The sequence below is a fragment of the Drosophila sulfurigaster genome, chromosome 3 (genome assembly GCF_023558435.1).
Source record: "Drosophila sulfurigaster albostrigata strain 15112-1811.04 chromosome 3, ASM2355843v2, whole genome shotgun sequence".
Taxonomy (NCBI): Eukaryota; Metazoa; Arthropoda; class Insecta; order Diptera; family Drosophilidae; genus Drosophila; species Drosophila sulfurigaster.
This window is the reverse complement of record NC_084883.1, coordinates 804,746-829,772: the sequence shown is the minus strand read 5'-3', so window position 1 is coordinate 829,772 and position 25,027 is coordinate 804,746. Positions and strand designations below refer to the sequence as shown.

Sequence of the window (25,027 nt, the reverse complement as noted above, 5' to 3'; positions counted from 1 at the left end):
AACCAGGGTCCAATTAGAGAAAAACGACTTTTGAATTTTGCAATGTTTTTCATTAAATTTATTAATATGATAACTTCAAATGCAATGACGTTGATTAGAATGTTCCTATGTAATAATAAGTATACTGATTAATTACAGCTAATGACTTCAAAGGTCTAACAACAATGATTAAATTTAATAATAATTCATTTGATGTTTATGAATAATATTGCCCAAGGTTTTTCCTTTTTTTTCTTTGATAAATACAATTATTGATATCTGAAATTCAAGAATGTCGTTTCAAAAGTATTACAAAAACAAAAAGAATATATGTATATAGTTCAGTACTTGAGAAAATCAAAATTTTGATAATGGAAAATGCACTTTGATGATTTTGCGAATTCGTTGGAAAACTTTCAGTTGTGCTATATTTTTTATACTTGTTTTTTGATAGTTTCTCCTGCATTAAATTTAACATTATTGTGTGTGTTTGCTAGCATTTAAAAATATATGTATGTGGGCTTAACATTTCTCAGTCTAGTAAGATAGGGATAGAGACACAACGCTCCTTAAATATGCGTATATGTACTATAAAGGGGATTTCCCATTTTGGTGTTGTCTCGTGCGTAATTTGACTAAGTTTTGGTCTAAACTCAAATGCAGCTAAATTGTTATATACAGATTATATTAGTATTTCGGTTAAGCCTGGGAAGACTCTACTATTAAGTTAACCAGCACCTTGGCTCAATTCACATAACTCGAAATTTCAGTTACATCACAAATCGACTTTCTCCCAAAAGGAACACATGGAAATCAGAAGAAAGGTTACAAAATTACATTTGACTGATATGAAAATTAGTTAAAAATATTAATATTGTTTAATCCTAGTTGGGAGTTAGTTCATTAAATGTTAATTAGGATTAAATTTTGTAATGCAATCGCCAACAAATTTAATAAGGCTTCTCAAAGTAAGCTCTTTCGCACGCTTCACACGCTCCTTGTGCAATGTACACTTCTTATGTGCTAAGTATGGCACCCACAATCTAATTGTCCTCTCTGCCTTTGTTATTGTTTCTGTTCTCAAATATATTTTTACACTTTTCACTTGGACAGTCGACACACGCACATGACTCTGCACCACAACAACGATTAGTACAAACACACATATAAATCTTGTGTATATACAAAGCATAAACATCGATACAGTTTTACAATTATGGTTACATTTGGAGCCCATCTCAATAGACCGTTGAATTGCGCGTCACACCCGACGCCGGCTGCGACTGCGGCCGCACATTTGGAGCTGCCGCTGCGCCAGCTGATGTGCCGTTGCCGCCATAAAGAAAACTCGATTGCCTTATCACAGACACTGTGGCGGCTGCGACGCCAGCCTGTGGTGGAGGCGCGGGGGCTCGATGCTTTTTGAGGGGCGCATAGGCTGGTTTCAGTACCGTTGGCGGTTTAGCATTGTTGTTGAATGCAGCTGAACTGTTGTTGTTGTTGCTGTTATTGTTATTGTTGTTAGGCATCAAAACAGCGTCTGGATATCAAGCGTTTTGGATATAGAAAGCCGGGTACAGCAAGAGAGAGAGAGAGAGAGAAAGGAAAAGTATATATATAGATACACGTATTTACATGCAAAGAGACAAATGACGATCTCATTTCAAAGCGACGCCTATTGGATAGGCAATGGACAATTCACAAGCGAACGCGCACACACACACACACACAAACGTAAACGAAACAAAATATAATATAAGAGGATCGTACAGCGCCATCTGTTGGTTAGGCAATGGATAAGTTACAAGCAAAATTTACTCACACAAATGATACAAAGAAAAATAGAATAACAGTATAAGAGAATCACTTGTGGAGGCGTTTGGAGGCGTGTATATGGTTGTGAAGGACAAGACAAATCATGTAAAATGTATTTAAAATTCAATTTTATTTTGGCTTTTTATTGTTCATAAAATTAACTTCAAATAAAACAATAATGTGCTTGTGCTAAACCTAAATATTCATCGATATAACATATACACATAAACATATAGTATATTCCAATATATGTATGTGTAAAAGATTAAATATCAAAGACCGTAGATTTATGTTTGTTTGTTTTGTATATATGCAGTATATGTATACGAGTATATGTAGTAAATATAATGAAGCCGATCGTAGACAATACATAAGAAATAAAAGCATGCGCTACAGATATATAGTAGTTATATAGTACAGATATAATGCATTGGGACTTGAACATAATGCAAATTGTAGTATAAACATTTATAAGAGGCATTTTATATCTATTAAAACATATGTCTAGATCATAATACATAAAATATGCGTGTGTGCTTAGTGAATAATATCGCGTTTTCTTTGTTAACACATACAAAGGTTAAAATACATAGGTTTTTGTGGTATATATTTTAAATATAATAAGAAAGAAAATTGAAAATGGGCATTTTAACAAATTGTTGTGGAATAAAGCTATCAACTTTGCATTATTAAAGATACATAACATTATCATACATTTTCGCGATCAATAAAACAATAATAATTAATAATAAAAATTTTAACGTTTAATGTAATAACATCGTTTTTGTGTGTAAGTATGTGTATATGTATGTATGTACATGTGGAGAGTGTCTAATACAATTAAAAATTACATCGTTGTATAAAGTTTCATCCTTTTTGCAAATCTGACAAAATGCTACATTGTTTGTTTCACTTAAAAATAATAATAAAAAATTATTTGTATTATATAACAGCATTCCATGTGTGTGTATACAACAATAAAAAATAGAAATAAAAAAAATAATCGTAATCGTAGTAATTCTAAACATAATCATAATCATAGTATGTAATAATCAACACGGCGCGCTTTACACCCACACACCCAAACCACGCACACCTATGCATATATGCGCACACATACTTATGCCAATACATACACACACTTATGCATTTATCCATTACATACCATTGGTGGCCTTAAGCGTGCGACTAGGATAGATTTTTTGTATATTTAGAAACGGCGGCGGCTTCGGGAATTCGGTGACATTATGAAATCTCTTGCCAAACTTAGCCTCCAAATCGATGACCAGTCGACCAACTGATGCTCCCGTTCCCATTCCCATTCCCGTTGCCAGGCCACCGCTGCTGCCAAAATTGTGCGTCGCATTGGCCATGTGCGTGGGCGGCGTTGATGGCGCATTCGCCCTTATCGAGGAATGACGCTGGGGCGGAACGGGGGCCTGCTGCTGTTGCTGGGATCCAGCCTGCAAAACAATAGAACATAATTCATAGGTCAGTTCTGTGCCAGTTTCTCAATTTCAGTTTAGTTCAAATGCCAAGTTACGTTGCGCTTCTGATTGAGCATCAGCATTCTGTTGTTAGCCTTGGCCCGTCTTTTGTTTCGTATTTGTGAGTCTTGCACTATAGCTCAATCTGATAAAGGTTTCACATAGCAACCAAAACACTGTTAACTCAACTATCTCCTTTGCACACTTAATACAACAATAATCAAACTAAAGTGGACAGAGCGTCGCGACCTCAACGTTGCGTATTGATGCTGTTTTGGTCACGTATTGTTGGAAAATCCATAAAGGTAGTAAAAAGCAAAACGAATGTGCGCAACCCAAAAATTGAGAGGTGACAGCAGAGAGCGAAAAGCAAAGAGCGAGTGCGCAGCGCCAAAGGAGTCGAAACGAGAGAGAGAGAGTGATTGAGTGGGCATGTTTGTTTTTTGAAGAGAGCTGCAAAGCTCAGCTGACTGCACTGTCAGAAAAGCTCAAGCTGGTTCTAATAATTGCTTATATTCCAGTATGTAAATGGTTTACAAAAATATTTGCATTAAAAAATTTGTACAGCAAAATAGAAAAAAACAACAATAAAATTAGAACAATCTTTTACCTTGTAGGGGTAGCGGATAATCAAAATTAAATTTGATTGACAACTAACACTATTTAAAATGAATTTTAAAAAATATATATATAAATATCTATGAAAATGACTAAATGTAAGACTGTAACCGAACTAATTATAGATTATATATGAAAGAAGAAGTAAAATTAACTCAAAACTAATTCTCCGTACCCAACACTAATTTATGCTCAACAAAAAAACGTTCCTAATTATATAAAAAGTTAAATTAATACCATTCAGAAATAAATAAATTGCATGTCGTAAAAAAAACGCAGAGAAAAATAAGCTTAAATAATTATTCCAATTGTAAGCTAGCAAAACTTCTTGAATTTCTTACAGTGCAATTAGAGTTGTCTGCAAAATTTGTGCTGAGATTACTGTTGCTGCTGATGCTGCTGCTGCTGCTGTTACCTTTGGCATTTGCGCCAACTTGTTGTTTACTTACATTGCTTGACTGTCGCTGCGGGGGCGGTGGCGGCGGGCAGCTGCGATGGGGAGGCAACGCTGGTGGATTAATGGGCCCCCCGTTCAATATGATGGGATTCACCTTCTCTCGCATTGTCGCAGCCTTCGGACTAGCCGTGACGTTAGGCGGCGTTGGTGGCGTCGAGGTGCCACCGACTCGGAACTGATCGCGCAGTGTGGCAACGCTGCTGCTGCTGCTTGAATTAGACGGCGGCTGCAGGGGCGGCGGAGATGGCGCTGGCGTTGTGTTAATGGCCGCACTTTGAACCAGCGTCGCATTGACGGCACTGATTGGCGCTGCAATGCTGCTCAAATTGCTGTTCGAGATGCTGCGCGCTGGCGTCGGAGGTGGCGGTGGCTTCGTCGAGGGGCGTGCTGCAATTACAAAGAGAGCAATTAGAAATTTATGAACATACATGTATGGGATTATAGACAGAAGTATACTCACTCTTTGGCGGGTTGGGGGCAGAGCGTATGCTGCCAGTGATGCTGTTGGTGCTGCCACCGATGCCATCGCTGGATTGCAACAGCAACGTCTGCTGCAGTGGAGCGCGCATTGTGCCGAAATGTTGTTGCGTTGGAAACACGGGACCATTGACGGCGCCCACAGCTGGCGGGGATCTGAACACACACACAAAACAGATACAGAAAATTAGGGCAAATCGGAAATCGAAAGAGAAGCAAGAGTAGCATTGAGATATGGAAGCGGAGGTGCAGCAGGATTAAAGCGAGCGTTACCAGGTTAGCAGCTGAAGCAGCAGTGCAATTTATGGAGCCTTGGAGCTTATAATAGTTAGTCGTAGCGTATCGGAGATGAGATTTGTGTATGTGTTTGTGCTATACCTGGGTGACTTCATGCTGTGATGGCGCGCAACCACTGGACGCTGATGCCCATTGGCTAGCGCCAATTGCTGCAGACCCGGCGGCTTTGGCGCAAAATTTGGCTTGCCAAATCCAATTGCGGGCTTCTGTTGTGCTGGATTTGGGGGCGCATGAGTGGGTGCAGATGGGGGCGGAGGCGTGGGCGAGACATTAACACCACCACCACCACCACCACTGCCAACAGCACCACCAATTGCTGACCCACCGCTGCCCCCACCACCACTAACCGCACCAGGACTACCACCGAACAGTGTTGATTTGTTTGGCGCCAAGTTGCGCAGTGTTCCCGTTGATGTTGTTGCTCGACTTGTTGCTGTTGCTGTTGCGGATGCGGATGCTGTTGTTGTTGCGCTTGTTGTTGTCGTTCTTGTAATTGAACTATTTACAAAACTATTGCCTAACGAGATACTGTGGATGGATGGGGGATTTAACCAAATTGCCCGGCAAAGAAACCAAAAACAAAATCAAAATGCAAAACATTACAAAAATTTACAAATTCCTTGTCAAAATATCCAAAATTCAAAAATAGAAGTGATTAGAAAATAAATGATACCCATAAAAACAACAAATGTCACATGATTAATTCCCAATCAAATACCTGTTTAATGCTAAATTTCAAAAGGGAACAAGACTAAGAGTGAGCGAGAGAAACTCACCTAAGATTTGCCGCTTTGCTCTTCACACTGCCGCTGCCGCTGCTGCTGCTCTCCGAGAGCGTGGGCGATGAGGCTTTCGGCTTGACATTGCCATTGCCATTGGATGTGGGCGGCGCCGGTGTGCGGGGTATGTTCATGCGGTCCAATATGGATTCGCTGGAGTTCTGCTGAGAATAAGCAAGATATATACATATATAAATTAATCCAACCCATATATATGCTATTTAAACAATATAATCAATTGGAGCGCAATTTGGAACTAATTAATTGAAAAACAAGCTAAGCGAACTAATTGAATGACTCGAATTTATCGTTTATCGAGCTTACTTGCTGCTCTTTCCGGCAACTAGCTCAATTTCAATCCTAACTTATCGTTTATCGAGTTAATTTGGTATCCTTTCGAGCAACTAGTTCATTTGAGCAACGCTGATCGTTCAATCGGTTCTTTTGGAGTCTTTCACGTGGAAATAACGTTTGCATATTTAGCTTATATACAAAAAACCTGCTATTTCTATTAATTTAATATTAATTATACAATTTAAGAAGACAGATGGTAAATAAAAGGAGAAAACAAAAAAATATAAATGTATTTCCCTTAAATAAGTAAAGCCTAATTCTTTGCTTTGCCTAGGCTCTCTTGGACTGTTGTGACTTATTTATAAATTAGTCGAAATAGCTCTTTGAGTGGGTCCCACATCTTTCTTTTGCTTACCTTTGGCGGCTGCGGTGGTGGTCCGCGATTTGTTCTCAAATTTGCCTCGGTTGCATTGATATGTGTGCTGTTGTTGCTTGCTGATGACTGTGATGTTTGTTGTTGTTGTTGTTGCTTCTGGCGCTTCAATGTTAAATGCTTTGTGAGCTCTGTGTTGAAGTCCATGGGTCCATTGCTCATGCTCGCTGAGGCGGCGGCGGTGGGGGGGCTGTTGCTCCGCGTTTCAATCGTTGTGGACTTCGTTGCTGATGTTGTTGTTGTTGTTGTTACTGCTAATATTTATGATCGTTTTAGTTGTTGTTATTGTTGTTGTTGGTGCGTGATGCGTGGGCGTGCGTCCAAATACCCAAAGCGGAAATCAATTGAGCAACAAAACACACTCAATGTTAATTTGCATACACTACAAATATACTAACACACACACACACACACACATAAAAAGATGTGTAACTGTATGCGTTTTGAACTCACCTCGCACTCCGTTCACGGGCTTCAGCTTTGGCATTTGGGAGAGACCTTCAAATAAACCGCCCAATTTTGGCGCCCCATTGCCAATAGTGCTGTTGTTGTTGTTGCTGCTGGTGTTGTTGTTGTTCAGTGTGCGCTTCGACGCCGACGTCGCAGCCGAGGAGCCACCCTCTCCATCACAGACACGTCCCGACAGCGCTGGACCACTTTTGTCCACGGTCGCCGTCTTGCGCAGCTTTGTCCCCTTTTGAATAGAGTTCAGCAGAGCGGAGCGTGCATCTCCGCTTCCTCCGCCACCCCCTAGCTTCAGGCCACCCATGGCCGGCGGCGGCGGTGGTCCTGGTGGTGGCGGTGGTCCCGGTGGTGGCGGTATGGCCATCTGCAAAGAAGCCAGTAAGCCGTTAGAATTTATGAATATCGATAAATAATAATAGAGCAACAGTATGAACAAAAACAACTATCGATAACTATTAAGGATACTTTTGGGTTTGCGCGTCGAATCAAACGCATTTTTGGGCGCAATCTTCAAGCTGAACTTTCCGTGTGTGCCACGTCGTGGCTGAAACTCAAGACTGAATACTGAATACTGAAGACTGAAGCGAGTTCGAGATCGAGACGCGCTCAAGTCGAAGTCGACAGCAGCAGTAACTGTCGCCACCCACACGTTTAATAACAAAGTTTCTATACTTATTATTATTTACGTCTATTCGTGTGTCTCTTGTCTTGGCTTGTCTAAGCGTTCGCTTGTTTTATTTATTCATTTTGTTGTATTTTCATTTCGAGATTGACGCGTCGGATAAAACAAAACAAAATCCAAAGCGCAAACAGCGCGTAAAATGAATGCCAGACCCAAAAAACCCCGCACCGCACAGTTTGACAGCCATTGGGCGCATAGCTCCCACAGAATCCACATAAAGCCCACACGTGCCAGCATCATGCCAGAATCTATATATCAAACGTATGTTTGCCAGCTGTTTGCATATTTAAATACAAATATGCAGATCACTTTTTTTATCTCACTCCAATTTATTTGTTTTCATTTTTAGCTAACAAAAAAGAAAGAAATCGAAAAGTAAATCTACTTATTGTATATCTACTTTATGTATAAATATTTTTCATTTCGATTTAGTTGATTCGCAGTGAACTAATATTTTTAATGATCTTATGCGGCATTTATTGATCAAATTGTTTAAATTGAGTTGCTTTCAAAACTATTTTCATTTGCTTTGTTGGTCATTTCACACACTATCCTCAGTAAAGAAAATTCATTTATTTCGTAGGTTTTTAACACCTAAAAATTGTATCCTACACTCAATCCACATTGCAAAGCCCTTTACTATAAAAAAATAATAATAATTCAGTTGAATGAATAAGGAAACAATTTATAGATGTTCGAGCTCGACTTACATACACTATATATAGCGCATGATAATAGCTTCGTGGAAAGGGTGATATGAATAATGCAAATAAACATTCATTGTACAATCTACATGGCTAAAGTGGGTAATCAATGAATGAAAAGCATCAAAACCGTGAAACGATTCATAGCAGAGATAAGGTTTAGACTTTTATTCGCATCGCAGCTCATAAAGAAAGATTGAGAAATTATTTTAAACGCAATGCTACAATTAAACTTACTACACGATCTTTAAAGTGTGTTTAAAGAATAGCTAACAAGGTGCATCATAATGGTTGTGAGCAAAACAATTATAATTTTTAGCTTTTTAAGTGTGTGGTGCATAAGTGCTGAGGTAAGAATATAAGTTTTGCTTATATATGTGAGATCATTACAAGATTGACAATGTTTTACAGGCAGAAGGTCTGGAAATATGGGAGAACACTGCAGAAAATCTGCTGAGAAGGTGAGTAAAGAGAACAAATGGATGTAAAGTATAAAACTAGATTATTTTACAGTTTGAAGAATAAGCTAGAAGAACTCAAGGACTACGCGTATACTGAAGATTCACAATTCCCCAAGACAAGTATATTTGCTTTTATTTACTAATGGATTAACTAATTGTAATACTCTTCGTGTGTGTTTTAAATACAGGTGGAAGTTATCCGTCATCCTGTCTATCGTCCTTTTTCAATTCAAGTGGAGTGCACAAAATACAAGTGCCGGGAATTGATCCATTCAAAGTCTACTGTGACAATTGCATTGCCGGCTTCGGCTGGCTGGTCATACAAAGGCGGCTGAATGGCAGCTTGAATTTCTTTCGAAATTGGGCGGAGTACAAGCAGGGATTTGGTGATCTCAACGGCGAGTTCTTCATTGGCCTGGAGAAACTGCGCGCGATAACAGCGATGGAACCCTTTGAGCTTTACATTGCCCTGGAGGACTTTGATGGTGCGAAGCGTTATGCGAAATTTGATGAATTTGCCATTGGCAGCGAACAGGATGACTATGCACTCAACATGCTGGGTGACTATTCGGGAACAGCAGGAGATTCATTGCGAAGTCATCGCAAGATGAAGTTCTCTACCTACGATCGGGATAATGATCGGGAGTTTCATCGCAACTGTGCATTTCTCCATGTCGGTGCCTGGTGGTATAACAGTTGTGTCGATAGGTGAGCATTATTTCAAAATTTTATATTTTGTGTGATATTGATACATGGATCTATCGTCAGCAACCTCAATGGTCAATATATCAAGGGCGGCAAATACGAGGAGAAGCTCTTCGCTCGGGGCATGTGTTGGAGAGCTTGGCGTGGTCACAACTATGGATACAGATTCACCCAAATGATGATCCGACCCAAGTGCCGTAATTTTCCTACTCCCCCTCATGGCAATACGACAGCTTCAAGAGAATGTGAATCATTTTAATACTCGCCATTATTAATTTTCATTCATTGTAGCATTTGGTCGGCGAGAATTCGAGAGTACTATGTAACATATCTCTATTAGTATGCAAAATGTGTTTTATTTATATTCGAAAAAGTTTGTCTTGCGATTTAACATTAATAGCAAAAACCTTTTGCGCATTTCCTGAACAAATAAATATTTGTATAGTACATAAATATACTTATTTTTTCATGCACTTCCACATTTAATTATCACGCTATTAAATACTTGACCTACGCTTTTACATGCAACTGATAAGATTATAATTTTATACAATCGCCACAAACTAAGGTTACGTCTAGAAATAAACTGCGAGGTATCTATTAGTCATCTTCATCATTATCGGTTGCACCACTTTATTTTAAATTTTCAACGCAAATTAATGTCTGCGGTTATGAGTTTTTAGCATACCCTTTTGGCAAATAGTAAAGGGTATGCTTGAAAGCTGAGCACTTCGATTAAAATATGTTGCCACTTGTGTTTAGTTTATATTGTGAGATCAGCTTAAATGCAGTGCCATATTGAAATATATATAATCTGGTTACTCTATTGCATCTGTAATGGATTGCCAGTCCTGGCAGCAGATGGAAAATCTTGGCAAAATATTATAGTCCAAGCCGAAGCACTAATATCCAGGTGACTTTATGAATATATCATAACCACATTTAAAATCAACTTGTTTTTATCCACCAGCTTAGAGCGAGAATTGAATCAACTTAAAGCTATGAATGCGCTATCCGTGCCCAAAGGTATAAAGTTACTTTGAAAGCCCAAAATGCAAATTAATCATTTCGCCTCTAGGCTATCCGCCATCGTGCTTGGCGGCCATGATCAATACAAACACCATACAAACTATACAAGTGCCAGGATTGCCACCCTTTGCGGTCGCTTGTGAGACGCGCACAGCAGGCGCAGGCTGGACAACCATACAACGACGACAAGACGGTAGTGAAAACTTTTATCGCAGCTGGAACGAGTATCGAAAGGGTTTTGGAAATCTGCATGGAGAGTTCTTTATCGGATTGGAGAATTTGCATGCTATGACCTCGGCAGAGCCAAACGAGCTGTACATATATCTACAGGACTTTGATGGCGAATCCCATTATGCCAAATACGATCACTTCATCGTTGGCAACGAGTCCGATGCATTTTCACTGCTCTCATTGGGAAAATACTCTGGCGATGCTGGAGATTCTTTAAGATATCATGAGGGAATGCCATTTTCCACTTTCGATAATGATCACACCAGGGGTCAATGTCCATTATCGAATGTGGGTGCTTGGTGGTACAAGGAGTGCGAGCATAGGTGAGTATATAACAAACTTCAGACACTGTTAGGGAACTTTAACTTGATCAAGTTTTTGAAAGGTATAATAAATCTGCGATAATATTCTAAAATTAACTCGTTATTACTATGCACACTTGTTAAGTTTGTTAACTCGAAACAGCATATCAACTAATATTTAACTTAATGCTTTCACAATTATTATTTGGGTTTCTTGATGATATTATTGATCTGGTTGGCAATAATCTTGTATTACTTTTATTTGCAGTAACTTAAATGGTCAGTATATCGAGGGCGGCAGATATGAAGTGAAGCTATCGGGTCGCGGCATTTGCTGGAAGAGCTGGAGGGGCTACGATTATGGCTACAAGCTAACACAAATGATGATAAGGCCAAGGTGTCGAGCAGCTTCATCGAATAAGCCCTAAGGCTGAAAGTCACAGCACACAGCTCATTATTATGCAGTTTTTCTTTATTAATTGTATAAAACAAAAAGAAACATTCGATTTGTCGTTGCGTTGAGTCATCCACAATAAGAATTTTAATCGAAAGATTTTGATCGGTTTGAAGCTTTCCAGTTGTTTATTTCTTTCGTTATCTACACTTTTATTTACGTTTTGATTATATATGGCGCTCTTGTTAATTTTTGTTGTTTTCGTTGTCGCTGTCGTTGGCCGACGTTTGCTTTTGTTTTATTAATTATGCCTTTCCACTCCGCACATTTACAACACAAACAAAAAGCACAAAAGTCGTAAAACCCGCTAAATTGTGCGTTGCGCTCAGTTCGCGAGTCGAAAAGCAACTGAAGAACACTCGACGCGACGGTCGCGCATGCGATGCCAATGCAAAGAGCGCATACCCCATAGCGGGGGAGACACAGACCCAGTGAGAGAGAGCATAAGAGAAAAACAGAGAGAATGCCCGTTAAGTGAGCACTATAAAGCTTTGAGGGGGGCCAGTGAATAAACGTGTGAGAGAGCGCTTCAAGCAATTCATAAAATTAGCTGTTAAGGTCGACGCGGACGCAACTAGAATCAGAATAAAGCGACAAAATTGCCAACCAACTACGTTGCTGTGACGTCAGTCATTCTCTTTGTTGTTGTTGTTGTTGTTCTCAAATGCAGAAATGACAAGTACCACGACAAAGCGAAGAAGAAAGACGAGGCGAGACGGAGCAGCCGCAACCGCTTTTCAGCACCTGTCTGTCACTCACACTCACACAAGTAAAGCACTGATGATCGACGGTCAGTGCAAAAAGCATTTAACTGTAACTATGGGCTACTGTGCGTGTGCCTGTGAGAGTTGGTATTAGTGTATGCGTTTGTTTGTGAAACGTGCGAAATATTTGCAGTCTTGCTTCAGACTTGAGTCATTAACAGTGCCACAGTGGGACGAATATGATTGCCTGCCTGGAAGTGTGTGCCCACTGTGCTGCGCTGGGTAAACTGGAAACTCCTTAACTGCAATAATGCCCGTTGGTCGTGAGTGGTTGCATGTGATTCATGATTCATGCTATAGCTCGATTCAGACGGAACGACGCGGCACTTAATTGTACAGCTGCTGCGAAGCTCTTTCTCTTTATTGACAGTGATCAGACTACTCAGCTTAACTCACAGGCAACTCATTCATTTCGATACTTCTCAAATGACAACAGTGAATGGCGTTTAGTCATCCGAACAGCATTTGCATAATGGCATGAACATATCATGTATTTACATATATCTAATAAATAACACAGTATCTAGAATAGATACAATATAGTGATTATTACATAATATTTGTACTGATATCATATGATATGTATAATTGATCATCCGCAATTGTCAATACAAAGTTTACGTTATCATCCATATCGTGATTTCGCTTTCCTGCTCTCGTGTGAATTGCGGCTGGCGTTGCCACACTTTACATGGCTTGATGTTGGGGGCGTTTTGTGGTTTGTCGTCGGGAACTTACGCAATGTTTGCAATGTATTGTTTTACAGAGTTACCACAACCCCACCACTACCACAGCACAGCACAGCACACCGCGAGGCCTAGTCGTGCATTATAAATAGGAGTGTTAACATTTAACACACACTTTTTTGGCTTGGATATTAATTTTTGACAGCGAAATCAATTTGCACGCGCTACTAGCCGCACTTCCGGAGAGGATCCATCAAAAATGAACCTAAAAAACAAGCCCTACGAAACAAAGTAAATCGAATGAACCCCCTAAAAACCGATGCGTGCTGTAATGATTTGTCAAATTGAATTTGATTTTATGGCCATACACGCCCAGCACAACCGACAACAGAACAACAACTGTGCACACCCTGGTGTATTTGGGGCAATTAAGTTGATGACAGTTTAGGGCAATCGAAACGCTTCTGGATGGGAGAGAGTTGTGGTACGTGGTGAAACACACCTCGAACACATTAATTGAATGAGTAGCAAGTGTAGACTTCGGATAAAACAGCAATACACTTATCCACAATTCCTTCGCTGACCGCATTTCCGCAAAGTCCTATTACCTTGAGTCAGCCCATAAACAAAGAATTAAAGAACTCTAAATAATGATATCAGCGAGTGCTTGCCCCGAATTGACTGGGATCGAAATTCCAATATCCCGTACCTGTCATTGAACTTGTATTATCAGAAAACACTTATCAATCAAATCATATCTCCTATAAGACGTTCATGAGTTTTGGCTTAGCCCCAAGTTGTCTGAAAAGTTTGTTTCCAACACGAAAATTGTAGTCGTCATTTCATTGTAATATTTTGCGATGTCTGTTTTGGTTTTTTTTCATATTGCTTGCGCGCTACCAAACGATAAGTTTATCGTCTTCCAGATAAGATAGAGTTACTATACAAATTCCTTCTGCCTAATACTTTAAATTTCCAGCGAAGTGTTTGACATGAATCATTGGCCAGCAAAGAAAAACCCTGAACAGTGGTTTCCTTCTCTGTTATTATAATCAACATATATGATGAATGTAAGCAAACAGGATGGCACTCTCATAAAAATTCTTAGGATTACCAGAGCAAATAAAAAAAGTCGTTAGTGTTAAGCAAATATATAGGAAAAACCACAATTTATGCTTACATATGGTCATGATTAGAAATCAACTTAAAGTCATTTTAATCATGTCGTGGCAGTAAAAAACCCGCCCTGAATCATGTCCTACAACATTAAGAGACCAATCTTAAACCCAATTGTCAAAGATTGAAACTTGCATCTTGAAGTTCTGTTTCTCCAAGATTTGTGCTGTATTTCCACATATCTTTCATCTATTCGAAACTGGCTTTCAAATACAGATTAAATAATAAAGTCATAAAATCTGAGGGGAAAAAACCTTAACAACCGACTTTCGCTTTCAGTTTCAATTTCTTTTGTTGCGTTGACACAGTCGTAGTTTCGGGTTTGTCGTGCTCTCAACTAGATTATCAGTCTTGGCTGTAAGCCATCATCGAATAGTGTTGGCAGCTCCAGTGGCAACACAAACAGTTGGCAGTTGCAATTAATTAGCATTTCAATGTCTTTGCAGCGTGCGCTGTGGGCCAACAATTGTAAAAGCCGAGTATCGTGATATTTTAATTGAAATTCCAAATGCTTGGCAAAAAGATAAAATTATGTGACCGCAGTGTAAAGCATTGTCTGAGATGGAAATACGAAAATGTGATGTTTGCACTTAAATGTGCTGCTCACAAAACTGTTATAACATCAGGGCAATGTCTATATACATACATATATGTATGTACATGCATATATAGTTATAAGTACATATATGTATTTGCCCAGAGTTCGACGTTCAAATGCCCAACACGTACGCAAATCAACGAATTTTGTTTACAATAAGTAAGCACATACTATCTGAGATCATGTTGGTAAATTTGTATAATTTTAAAAGAAACAAATAAAGAGAAATAACAGATGAATTGATGAGCAAGCATTTAATTCTCTTAGAATTATTCATAGTGACTCATATAAGCACAACTCGACATCTGTAGAAAGCCTACACATACAGAACTAGTTTCAGTAGCAAAACCTCACTAAATTCAGGAATCTCAATTAATTTTAATTTGTTACGGCGACAACTAACAGTTTACATTTCAAAGGAATTTACAAGTGCGATTTTTATTTTTTCTGCTGACTCTTTAATATATATCTCTTGAAATGTCCTCAATTTTTTTATATCTGTATCTTAAAAATGTCATTTAAGAAGTATACAATATCAGTAATAATTAAATGACAGCTTTTCAAAGCCAAAAAAACATATGTATATATAAAAAAAATGTATATCTAGTTTTAGTCGTGCTGTGATCTTCTAAATTCCCTGCATTTAGGCCCCCCATCGCTACTCGCTATGATCAACCGTATTCGCTTACAGCAACAACAGAAACAACAACAACAGCAGTCATAGCGATGAAGTGGGTCTCATTGTGGGGTTTATTAAAATGCGGTTTTCAGCGCCGTCGCATAATACTTAAATAACTAATGCAAAATATTGCAGCGCTAAGAGGCGTTCAATGACAACAGCGGTGTTAAGTTAACTTCGGGTTTACATGCTATACACACATATGCAAGTACATATGTATGTAATTATGGAGCCACATACAAGTACGTATGACATGTATCACAATAACAATAATGATGTAAACAATCAACGATGACTCAGTTCTCGCAATTTGCATTGAGGAAGCGAAAGGCGCAAAAATGTTTGTTTTCCAAACGCTGGAAGGGTATCGACTAAGTCAACATTACCCAAAAGGGGTAGAGTTTTTATATGGGTGTAAAAGGGTTAAGCTTAATAAGAAAACAACTGTTAACGAAACAGTAATGAGTAACATGAAGTCAGACAGTGTGCCAGCATTTTTGTTTTAAGTTCGCTGCATTTTTGTAGTCTTTGTTCAAAAGTTGTGAACATTTTTCATAAACCTTGGCTTTGGGTAATTTCAAAGTTAGCATTTAACAATTCTGGGCAGGTCGTTTGCCATAAGGAAGTGCATTTTATGCTGCATGAATCACATTTCCATACACAGTTCCCCATAAGCATGTATAACAACAGCAACGTGTGACAGCATTGAATCGCTTTTTATTTCGCATTTTACAACACTTGACAAATGGCCGCATACAAGGTTGAGATGTGAGTGCAATGCAACTGCCAATTGTGTGACAAGTGTACGTAGGCTTGCTTTCGTTGTTTCGTTCTCGCTCTCTCCTCTTCAGCCATAAAGTTTACGAGAGCGGGAGAGACGTACTAGTATTTTCTAACAATAGACGCGTTGACAGTCCTTGCATAGGTTGTTGCATGACTGCTAAGGGTTGTCACCTCACACCGTGGACTAGGACACACTCGATGACATTGAACCCGCGTATGTGACGGCAGCAATTGCACTAGACAACAAAGACATCTAGCAAGTATGAAATGTCAATAATATTCACATTCAAAACAAAATTTAGTACTGAGTAAAATCCCAGTGTGAGCATACATATTTTGTTGCCTTTTCTTAACTTAACTGACATGTAAAGTAAGTAAATCAGTAGATTCTGCAATTTTTACTAAAATAACTTTACAACAAATAAATAAAGTCAATAATTATCTGAAACTCGAATATTTCAAAAATACATAATTATTTCTATCAACAAAATAAAGTAAGTTTTCCTCATTCAATATATACTATTCGAATAAAAACATGTAAGACAGTGTGATCGATGTCAGATGGTATATTTGGTATATTGATTTGGTACTACATTCAAGATATACTTTATATTCCAAAATATATCAGATTGTCAGGCAAAGCAACTAAGACCCCTAGTAAGTAGGCGTTTTTGCCCATACAAAAGTATTTCTTTAATAACTTCGACAATTTTTATCGAATCACAATTAAAATTGTCAGGAATCACAAAGACTATAGGTATTATTGCATATTTAATTCGCGACTCTAGTTTTAAAATTACACTTGTTTTTCGATTTTTGTCGATTTGCGGGGGCGGAAGTGGGTGTGACTAAAATTTGAAACAAACTTGATCTGCGACGATCTGAGACAGGCAGACAGACGGACATGGCTAGATCGTCTCGGTTGTTGACGATGATCAAGAATATACATATGGATAATTCTCAGAGGGATGTCGCGTGCGACCATCTTTACAGTGACAAAAAATTACAATTTTAAAAATAAGAAAATGTTATTTCTATAGCAATAGATGAGCTAAGAATGGTTTTGGAATATTTTTTCTGTTTTGTTTTCTGTTCTGATAATGGCAAAAATGAACAAATTAGTGCGCAAAACCAAAAAATTAACGAATTCATATATTTTATCGTAAAACAGAACAAGTTCCTAAAATCAATCTTAGCTCTAAAAATAGTGCTTATCCAAAGCTTTAAGAATAACCTTCACTTATTTTTAAAATTGTTTAAGTTTGTTTTTTTTTTGTCACTGTAAAGATGGTCGCGCGCGACATTTATCAGAGAATTACGGGTCTCCGACCCCATAAAGTATATATGTACATATTATATACTTTATGGGGTCGGAGATGCCTCCTTCTATATACATTTTCTACCGGCATAAAGTTAAATTACCCTTCTACCCTATGGGCAGCGGGTATACTGCATTACAAATAATATTGTATATGTATTCATATTTGAAGAACTAGAAATCCGCGAGCTTGGATGCATAGGAGCTATGATTTTCACGATATACATATGTATAAGCATATTTGCAGGCTTTCGTGTTATCAGATTTCACTTGCAACTTTTGCAATTATTTCATTTCATTGTTTCTTTTGAAGTTTTTCCACTTTTTTCTGTCTATTTGTTTAGTTGGTGTGTTAGTTTAGTTCAACGCTCTCCCGGGTACTCAACTCAACTCAAACAAACAGAAATTACTTTTGTGGGCGAGTAATTTCGCGCCTAACCCAACTAAAAACCAACCCCTATACATACTGTACATATGTATATGTAAAAAGCAATTGCAATTTGTCTGTGATGAGAGCGCATTGCACTTTTTGTAGGTCAGTGCTGGGCAATTCTTTTTGTTGTTGCTGCCACAGCTGCTGCTGCTGCTTTCGTTATGTGTCGCGTGCAACGTCTTTCTTAATATGATTAAAACGGCAAAAAGTACAAACTGATAACAAAGCAACAAAATCAAAGCAGATCAGTTTGTTGCACGGCCGGCTCTCATTTCAAACATTTCGCCGTCTATCCTTATATTAAAAAACATACTAAATTCGCAACCGGGTGTTTTTTATGCCTTATCCCAAAAAAAAAAACTCCCAACTGATACTGTTAGCCGGGATTTGGCATGTGTATGGAAATGAATAGCTATGCTGTCCAGTTGGAGATAAGATATCGATAAAAGCAACCTATGGTTCAATATCAATAGTGATCGAGTTATCTACAACAACAATGAAAAGTCAAGTGTTTGGTCATCGATAAGTTTCAAAGGACTTGTCCTATAGTTATCATCTGAATTCGAAAATGGAAAAGCCGAGCAGTATTATTAAAAGAGACAAACTTTTTCTTTATGTCTGAGCAAGTAACTTGGCAAGAACAAAAAAAGCAAACTCTGAAAAACGGGTTAATTTAGAAACAAACTTACCTTGAAGCGGTTTGACAGCTGATTTTTTGTTGTTGGTGATGATGTTGTTGTTGTAGCAGCAACTCAATCTGTTGTTGTTGATGCCAGGCGAAAGCCTTCACTTGCACTTTGTGTTTGGAATTTGGGTCACTCGCGGTCTTAAATTTCTATTAATGGGAAACAAAGAAGCTCAAAATGAAACAATTGCGGCGCCATCTACAAACAAACCACAACGTTGCCGAAATTCTATGATATTAGTGGGCGGAATACTTAGACGACAGCCCAGCGTTTTGTTTGTTTTTGTTTTTTATTTTGCAAATATTCTCAAATATTGAGATTATTTTTTTAGTGTAAAAATGTGCAAAATTAAATTTTCTGGTAAAATAGTTGCCGAAAAACGTAGAAACTGAAATTGACTAACTAAACACAATCACACGGGCGGACACACACATGCAAAAACACATACACATACACGAGCGACTTGCGACTGTGATATTTGTGCTTTCTCTGCCCGCTGCATTAACAATTAAACGCCCATTGTGTTTGATGGTTATAAGATATGAGATGCATTTTTTTACTTTTTTTTATTCAATTATTAAGCACATCACTTGCATTTAGTTTGATTATTTGCATTTGTTTTCGGTGACTTTTTATTAAAAGTGCATGGATTGATAATGGAGAAAACACAACCATGTCATACTAAATGTGGTGGTAGCACGATACATTCCGATAACATTATATCTACAATAACATATTTTGCCTTAACCATAGTGAAACAAATCGGTGTTTGGAATACCTCTATTACATTCTCGATTATTTGGCGATTATAAAATGAGTACTTTTTAAAAAATAGACAGTGCGACCAGTCTACGTTTATTTTATTGGTGTACTAATTAGTATATTTTTCACTTAAAAGACTATTTTATGAATTTTAGGTTTCGGTCACACTGGAAGTAACATAGACGCCAAACTCAAATTTGTCATTTATTTTGTGTATCAAATTAAAAAAAAAACACTGAATTATAGAAATGGAGCAGTACAAATTGATTAATGCGCAATTAATTCATCAAGTGCAAAGTCAGCGATTACTTATACATCAATTACAAGAAGCAGAGATTTTACTTAAAAGGAAGTTGATGGAAGCGCATGAAGAACGTTTAGCTGAGGCTCAATATAATGAATATAAGTTAAAAATTGCTATAAAGAATTTGTATGAATCTCTCAGTTTGAATGCTGTTGACAACAATATACATTTTTCAATTAATCGAGCTCAAAAGTCACAGTCGCAATCGCAGTCACAACCACAAGCATCAGAAAATGGTCGAAGCACAAAATCGAGCAGACTTTGCTCAGAATTTCGACGTTCGAGCATATTATTAGAAAGAAGCGCCACAATATCACCACGCCGAAGTCGTCGGTCAAGTAAAACATTAATTGAGGCAACGAGTCCCTGCGTTACGGTAAGCAGCATATTAATTTTATCAGCATCATCAGAATTTTATTTAAATTTCAAAATTTATTTTAGAGTCCTGTCGATGTAGTCAGAACAAAAACTCCAGAGCCGCGGAGAGTGGCTGAAATTCGGTCACCAATTACACCTATAGAGGATAGACCAGAAGCAGAAGAAGAAGAACAGCCTGTTTCGTCACCACCCGTGATTGAGGCAGGGCTCATATCGATTATCGAAGAAAGCGAAAATGAAGATATTACATTATCCTCAACTAGTGAGACTGATGAGAGCGAACATATAGTTGTGAACGATACATTGGAGGAATCCGCATTGCCATTGCGCGATGTGACCAACACTACAACTCGCAAACCACTCGGAAGTCCATCGAGCAGCACTAAAAATGTCGAAAGTACAAAGCACAAATCAGGTGCCATTCCAAAGAATAAAATAACTATTTGCGATAATTTGGAAACAAGCATAGAGCTTGTCCGGCACGAAGCTTACCAAAGGTCACCAACACATCTGACAGTGAGTTCAGTGCATATCGATTCTCAGACGCCGCGTCGCAGTCAATTGAGTTTCAGCACTTTCAAGCCTGATGTATATACGAATGGTGGCTGCAGCACTCCAGTTCTGGAGCAACAAAAAGCTTGTGGCAGTGTCGCTCCTGCACCAAAATCGAAACCCAAAAAAACACGGAACACTCAGAATAGTGGTGAGCTACAGTCGAGCTGTGAGCTCACTCTCAGTGGGCGTCCTACTCGATCTTGTCGGCCCAAATCGCTGAAGGAGCCAAACCTTATGTCTAAAATGCGCAATGAAAATTCGTCTAAGTAGTTTTGATGAATGTTTTTTTAATATATATGTATGTTTTGTAAGCCCTTATGTCTTTCGTATTAAAATGTTTCGTAAAATATAAGTTATGTATTGTATTAAGCTAAGAAAATTCTTTTAATAAATTGTGAGATGATAAGTTTTTATTGGTGCCAAACTGTATGGAGGAGCTGACAGCCAGCGGTACTCTGGTTACAGTGTAACCTCGATATATGTGCATACCACAAAATGCATGTTTTGTCAAAGTGCTAGAAGCTATCAGATTTTTCAAGCTATTTAATATTCAATTCAAAAACTTTAATGAAGATGTGCACACTTAATTAATAGTAATAATTGTCAGAAATTATCTGAATTCAATTTTAATTATTTAAGAAAAAAAACGTAGAGTATTGTACAGTATTGCGTATTTTATTCGTATAATGTTGTGGAGTAAGACGATTTGATTAATGAACATTTATGAAACATACATATACAAAAAGTCCCTATGTAAATTACAGAGAAAGAGCCAAAGCAGATGCGCCATGCGCATGCAAATTGTTTTTGTTTTTTTTTTTTTTTACAGAAAAAGCGGCGACGCATTCAATATGTAATTGCACTTAGAATACAATGCGTTGCACAATAGTATTAACTTTCGGTATTAGTTAGACCACCTCGAACTTGCCAAGGCAACAGTTCAAATGATCAACAGCATGATCGGTCGGTCCACCGCTGGACAAAGATGGGGGCGACTGCTCGGTATTCTCTTTGATTTCGCTAATGATGTCCTGTATCTTGTGCAATATTTGTTGCGAGTTCTCGCAATCCTTCTCTTGATCCGCTTGATGCAACAACTGTTGATGTTGCTCCGATGCGTTGCCATTATCTGCCACTGATTGTTGTTGTTGCTCTGCGGATAACGTTGTTGCCAATCCTAAGCTGCCCACCAGTTTGTTTAGCGCATCAATCTTTTCACGCAGCTGTTCACGCTCTGCTTTGAGCAGACGCATCTGTGCTGCCTTCTCATACTCACGCTGCTTTAGCATGCGACGCTGTGTCTGATACAGGGCGATGTATTCGCCAATAGTTTCCGTTTCACTCTGCAGTTGCAGCACTAGATGCTCCAAGCTATGCTTTTCCTCGGTAAGATCAGCGACTTGACTGATCAGCGTTGTAAAGCGTGACTGCAGCTTTTCCACAGCCTCAGCGGTGGGCAGCGATGGTGTCTGGCCGCTGGAGCAATGCTCAGAATGGGCATGATCATCATTATGAGCATGGTGCTCATCATGGGCATGATGATGGTGATGCTCATGTGTGTGATCGTGATCGTGGTTGTGCTTGTGATTGTTCTGATGATCTCCGTGCTCGTGCGCATGTGCATTGTGATCGTGCTCATGATGATGGTGATGATCATGTTCCTGTGCCTCCACAGCACCTTCTGTAATTTCAGTCGCCTCCTTTGGCTCGTCACTGTGATAAGCCTTGGCCTGCAAGTAATAAGATATTATTCGATTGTAGTTTAAAATACTGCTTCCACTCACTTCATAGTGCTGTAATCGATCGAGCTGTTGCTGCAACATCAACTGTGTGCGCTGCAGCTCGACATTCTCATGCGAGAGTCGTATCATTTCCTCGTCCTTAAACTTGAAGCGCTCCTCGTTCGTCTGCAGCTTTTGCTCCATACTGGCATAATTGGTACGCATCTCGCGATTCGCAAACTGCTCGGCATCCAGCTTATTAACCAGCTCGACCTTGTCGTTGGTCAATTGGACAAAACGCTGCTCCAGCTCGTCCAGTTGCTGTTTCATTTCAACATTTTGGCTTAGAGCCCGTGAGGCAGCCACTTTGTCAGACTCCATGGTTGCCATCAGCTTGACCTGATCCGGTTGCTCTGTTTGCAGTCGATGCAATTCCTGCTGCAGTTCACTGAATGCCTCGTCCTTTAACTGCAGCTGATCGTCCTGTGATTTAATCTTCAACTGGAATTCATGGCGTTCAAACTCAAAATCACTGATGCGCTCCTGCAGCTCTTTTAACTCAGCACTGGGCACAGCCTGCAAATTAATTGTATTGTGGTGACACTGTATGATCGCCCAGAACTTCTAACTTACCTCTGGCTTTGGCTCCTTGCCTGCCTGCTCCTGCTGGCTAGCTGCCTCCTTGTACTGTGCCTGTAGTGCCAAATTTTTTTGTATTTCCCGCTCCAATCCGCCGACATGATCCACCAGCTGACGCTCACGTTCCTTCAGCTGGCTGCACTCCTCGCCTAACTCTGAGTTACGTTCATTTAAATTTGCGACGTAATTTTGATATTGTATGGCCGCCTGATCCTTGTCCTGAGTCAACTGTGTTACCATCTGCTGCAGATCGCGAATCTGCTGCTCATACATATACTGCGTTTGCGTGAGGGATTCAATACGATTGTCGGCATTGACATTGGACTCATCCGAAAGCTGACGTAGACGCAGTTGTGCCATTTCCAGCTCATTGCATTTGCCGGTATGCTGTTGCTGCAGCTCATCGTAACGTGTGTTCACCTGTTGCACTTGGGCCTCCAGCTCACTCAGATGGGTCTGCTGATCGGTAGTTTGAGCGCATGTCTTCTGCAACCTGTGTTGCAGCTCGGCAAATTGTTGACGCTGTTGCTCCGCACTTTGCTGTTGCTCCTGAAAGCGCTGTTGCAGCTGTTCCAGGCGTTGAGTTGCTTGGCCATGCTCAGTGCGCAGTTCCTCCAGCTCCAGTTCACGCTCGCGACATACATGCCGGCTCTTGGTTAATTCGGTGCTGAGTTGCGCCTTCTCAGCGATCAGCACTTGAATAGTCTGCAAATTGGTATCGTTCTGGCCATTGTGCGGCCAAATGGGCTGGGTTAGCGACTCCACGGGATTCAACAGTGGCTGTGTAAAATATGCAGCCGCAACTGTAGCTGTTGCAGTTGTCGCCTGCTCAATTGGAGGAGGCGACTGCGTTGCGACGCCACCGTTGCTCAAGCTCAACTCACAATCGGAGCGTTCCGATAAATTGCTGGCAATGCTGACAGTGGATGAGTTGGTATTGGTGCCAGCTGCTTCGTCAACGTTGTTGTTGTTGCGCTGCTGGTATTCCTTGAGCTGTGCAATAATAAATCAATATCAAACTTGATGTTTCGTTCATGTCCACGTCACGATGTTGTTGTTTGATTTACACATTTACCTTTTTACGAGCAGCAGCCAATTTCTGTGCTTTGGCATCTTGCGTGTCGTCTGGCATTGCCAATGGGTCAGCTGTTACGACTGGACTTCCTGTTGTTAATTTCCAAAACTTATTGCAACGTTAGTTTTAAAACGAAAAACATGAATCCTATGTAAAACAGCTGCAATGTGACCGTAACTTAAATTTTAAAATATATTACTTCCCCTTCAAAATATATACCACAAAAATATACTCATGAATAAGCACTAGTATGGTAACACTCTAAATGGAAAGCTATTTTACGTAAGAATGACAACACCCGAAACTTACCGTTAGCTATTGTAATATCAGTAAAACAAAAACTATGGAAGTATTGAATTGAGACAATACAAATTGAACACTTTTTGGCTTCTTTTTAGTAAGTAAGAAAACAAGAAAACAAGCTTTAGTCTACTGTGATCGACTGTTAGTTACCCGCTACCCATTTTGAATACAAGGAAAATATTAGGCTACTCATTGTATAATATCCCGCAAAAATACTAAAAATATACGAAATGATATACGTACTACATTAAAAATACAGTTCATACATTCGGACGGACATGCATCCTTATGCCTGTTAAACACATTTCCTGACGACACAAAGTTATAATATCCTTTTAGCCTATCGGTAGAGGGTATAAATAAAGTAGAAAGCCTCATAGTCCCTCATCGCAGCATAATTTTTTTTTTAGGGATATACCCAATTGTGTTTTAGTAGCAGACAACATAACGGTTAACGGCTATAGTGTAAAACTTCCACTATTAGCTGCAATAATGAAT

The 25,027-nt window shown here is 39.2% G+C and overlaps 5 protein-coding genes across 10 annotated transcripts; 3 read left to right on the top strand and 2 right to left on the bottom strand.

Annotated features, from left to right (window-relative positions):
* Window positions 1-118: 118 nt before the first annotated feature.
* LOC133846415 (WAS/WASL-interacting protein family member 3) lies at window positions 119-19,427 on the bottom strand. 6 transcript variants are annotated; one of them, XM_062281393.1, is made up of 9 exons: window positions 18,796-19,111; window positions 7,090-7,465; window positions 6,619-6,890; window positions 5,907-6,073; window positions 5,212-5,658; window positions 4,817-4,989; window positions 4,349-4,743; window positions 2,960-3,257; window positions 119-258 (listed from the first exon to the last, which is right to left on the bottom strand). In XM_062281393.1, the coding sequence occupies exons 2-9, from the start codon at window positions 7,463-7,465 to the stop codon at window positions 197-199; spliced, it is 2,190 nt and encodes a 729-aa protein (XP_062137377.1). In that variant the 5' UTR covers window positions 18,796-19,111; the 3' UTR covers window positions 119-196. The 6 variants fall into 6 exon arrangements, with proteins under 6 accessions (XP_062137377.1, XP_062137372.1, XP_062137375.1 ...); XM_062281388.1 differs by lacking the exon at window positions 119-258 and adding an exon at window positions 309-1,519 and having other exon boundaries at window positions 18,796-19,421; XM_062281391.1 differs by lacking the exon at window positions 119-258 and adding an exon at window positions 309-1,519 and having other exon boundaries at window positions 5,907-6,070; window positions 18,796-19,421.
* LOC133846418 (fibrinogen C domain-containing protein 1) lies at window positions 8,688-10,117 on the top strand. The gene is made up of 5 exons (XM_062281397.1): window positions 8,688-8,837; window positions 8,899-8,948; window positions 9,001-9,068; window positions 9,137-9,656; window positions 9,717-10,117. Exons 1-5 carry the CDS (start codon window positions 8,775-8,777, stop codon window positions 9,910-9,912), a joined length of 897 nt encoding a protein of 298 aa, XP_062137381.1. The 5' UTR covers window positions 8,688-8,774; the 3' UTR covers window positions 9,913-10,117.
* Window positions 10,353-11,714, top strand: LOC133846419 (ficolin-2-like). Its single transcript, XM_062281399.1, has 4 exons — window positions 10,353-10,566; window positions 10,624-10,679; window positions 10,732-11,236; window positions 11,484-11,714. Exons 1-4 carry the CDS (start codon window positions 10,439-10,441, stop codon window positions 11,641-11,643), a joined length of 849 nt encoding a protein of 282 aa, XP_062137383.1. The 5' UTR covers window positions 10,353-10,438; the 3' UTR covers window positions 11,644-11,714.
* Window positions 19,428-19,702: 275 nt separating the features above from the next.
* On the top strand, window positions 19,703-21,121 carry LOC133846417 (shugoshin). Its single transcript, XM_062281396.1, has 2 exons — window positions 19,703-20,234; window positions 20,300-21,121. The coding sequence occupies exons 1-2, from the start codon at window positions 19,803-19,805 to the stop codon at window positions 21,059-21,061; spliced, it is 1,194 nt and encodes a 397-aa protein (XP_062137380.1). The 5' UTR covers window positions 19,703-19,802; the 3' UTR covers window positions 21,062-21,121.
* Window positions 21,122-21,440: 319 nt separating this feature from the next.
* LOC133841777 (golgin subfamily A member 2) lies at window positions 21,441-24,402 on the bottom strand. The gene is made up of 4 exons (XM_062274501.1): window positions 24,227-24,402; window positions 23,146-24,144; window positions 22,576-23,088; window positions 21,441-22,521 (listed from the first exon to the last, which is right to left on the bottom strand). The coding sequence occupies exons 1-4, from the start codon at window positions 24,281-24,283 to the stop codon at window positions 21,700-21,702; spliced, it is 2,391 nt and encodes a 796-aa protein (XP_062130485.1). The 5' UTR covers window positions 24,284-24,402; the 3' UTR covers window positions 21,441-21,699.
* Window positions 24,403-25,027: the final 625 nt, after the last annotated feature.

Bases quoted from the DNA above. Each gene is read 5' to 3' on its own strand.
- LOC133841777 (XM_062274501.1), bottom strand. From the start codon at position 24,283: ATGCCAGACGACACGCAAGATGCCAAAGCACAGAAATTGGCTGCTGCT. The intron at 24,145-24,226 runs GTAAATGTGTAA...ATTATTGCACAG, and splicing joins TGGCTGCTGCTCGTAAAAAG to CTCAAGGAATACCAGCAGCG. The intron at 22,522-22,575 runs GTGAGTGGAAGC...TATTACTTGCAG, and splicing joins ATCGATTACAGCACTATGAA to GCCAAGGCTTATCACAGTGA.
- LOC133846418 (XM_062281397.1), top strand. From the start codon at position 8,775: ATGGTTGTGAGCAAAACAATTATAATTTTTAGCTTTTTAAGTGTGTGG. The intron at 8,838-8,898 runs GTAAGAATATAA...AATGTTTTACAG, and splicing joins TGTGGTGCATAAGTGCTGAG to GCAGAAGGTCTGGAAATATG. The intron at 8,949-9,000 runs GTGAGTAAAGAG...ATTATTTTACAG, and splicing joins GCAGAAAATCTGCTGAGAAG to TTTGAAGAATAAGCTAGAAG.
- LOC133846417 (XM_062281396.1), top strand. From the start codon at position 19,803: ATGGAGCAGTACAAATTGATTAATGCGCAATTAATTCATCAAGTGCAA. The intron at 20,235-20,299 runs GTAAGCAGCATA...AATTTATTTTAG, and splicing joins CAACGAGTCCCTGCGTTACG to AGTCCTGTCGATGTAGTCAG.
- LOC133846415 (XM_062281388.1), bottom strand. From the start codon at position 7,465: ATGGCCATACCGCCACCACCGGGACCACCGCCACCACCAGGACCACCG. The intron at 6,074-6,618 runs GTAAGCAAAAGA...GCTTATTCTCAG, and splicing joins CACCACCGCAGCCGCCAAAG to CAGAACTCCAGCGAATCCAT. The intron at 4,990-5,211 runs GTATAGCACAAA...GTGTGTGTTCAG, and splicing joins CACAGCATGAAGTCACCCAG to ATCCCCGCCAGCTGTGGGCG.
- LOC133846419 (XM_062281399.1), top strand. From the start codon at position 10,439: ATGCAGTGCCATATTGAAATATATATAATCTGGTTACTCTATTGCATC. The intron at 10,567-10,623 runs GTGACTTTATGA...TTTATCCACCAG, and splicing joins GCCGAAGCACTAATATCCAG to CTTAGAGCGAGAATTGAATC. The intron at 11,237-11,483 runs GTGAGTATATAA...TTTTATTTGCAG, and splicing joins TACAAGGAGTGCGAGCATAG to TAACTTAAATGGTCAGTATA.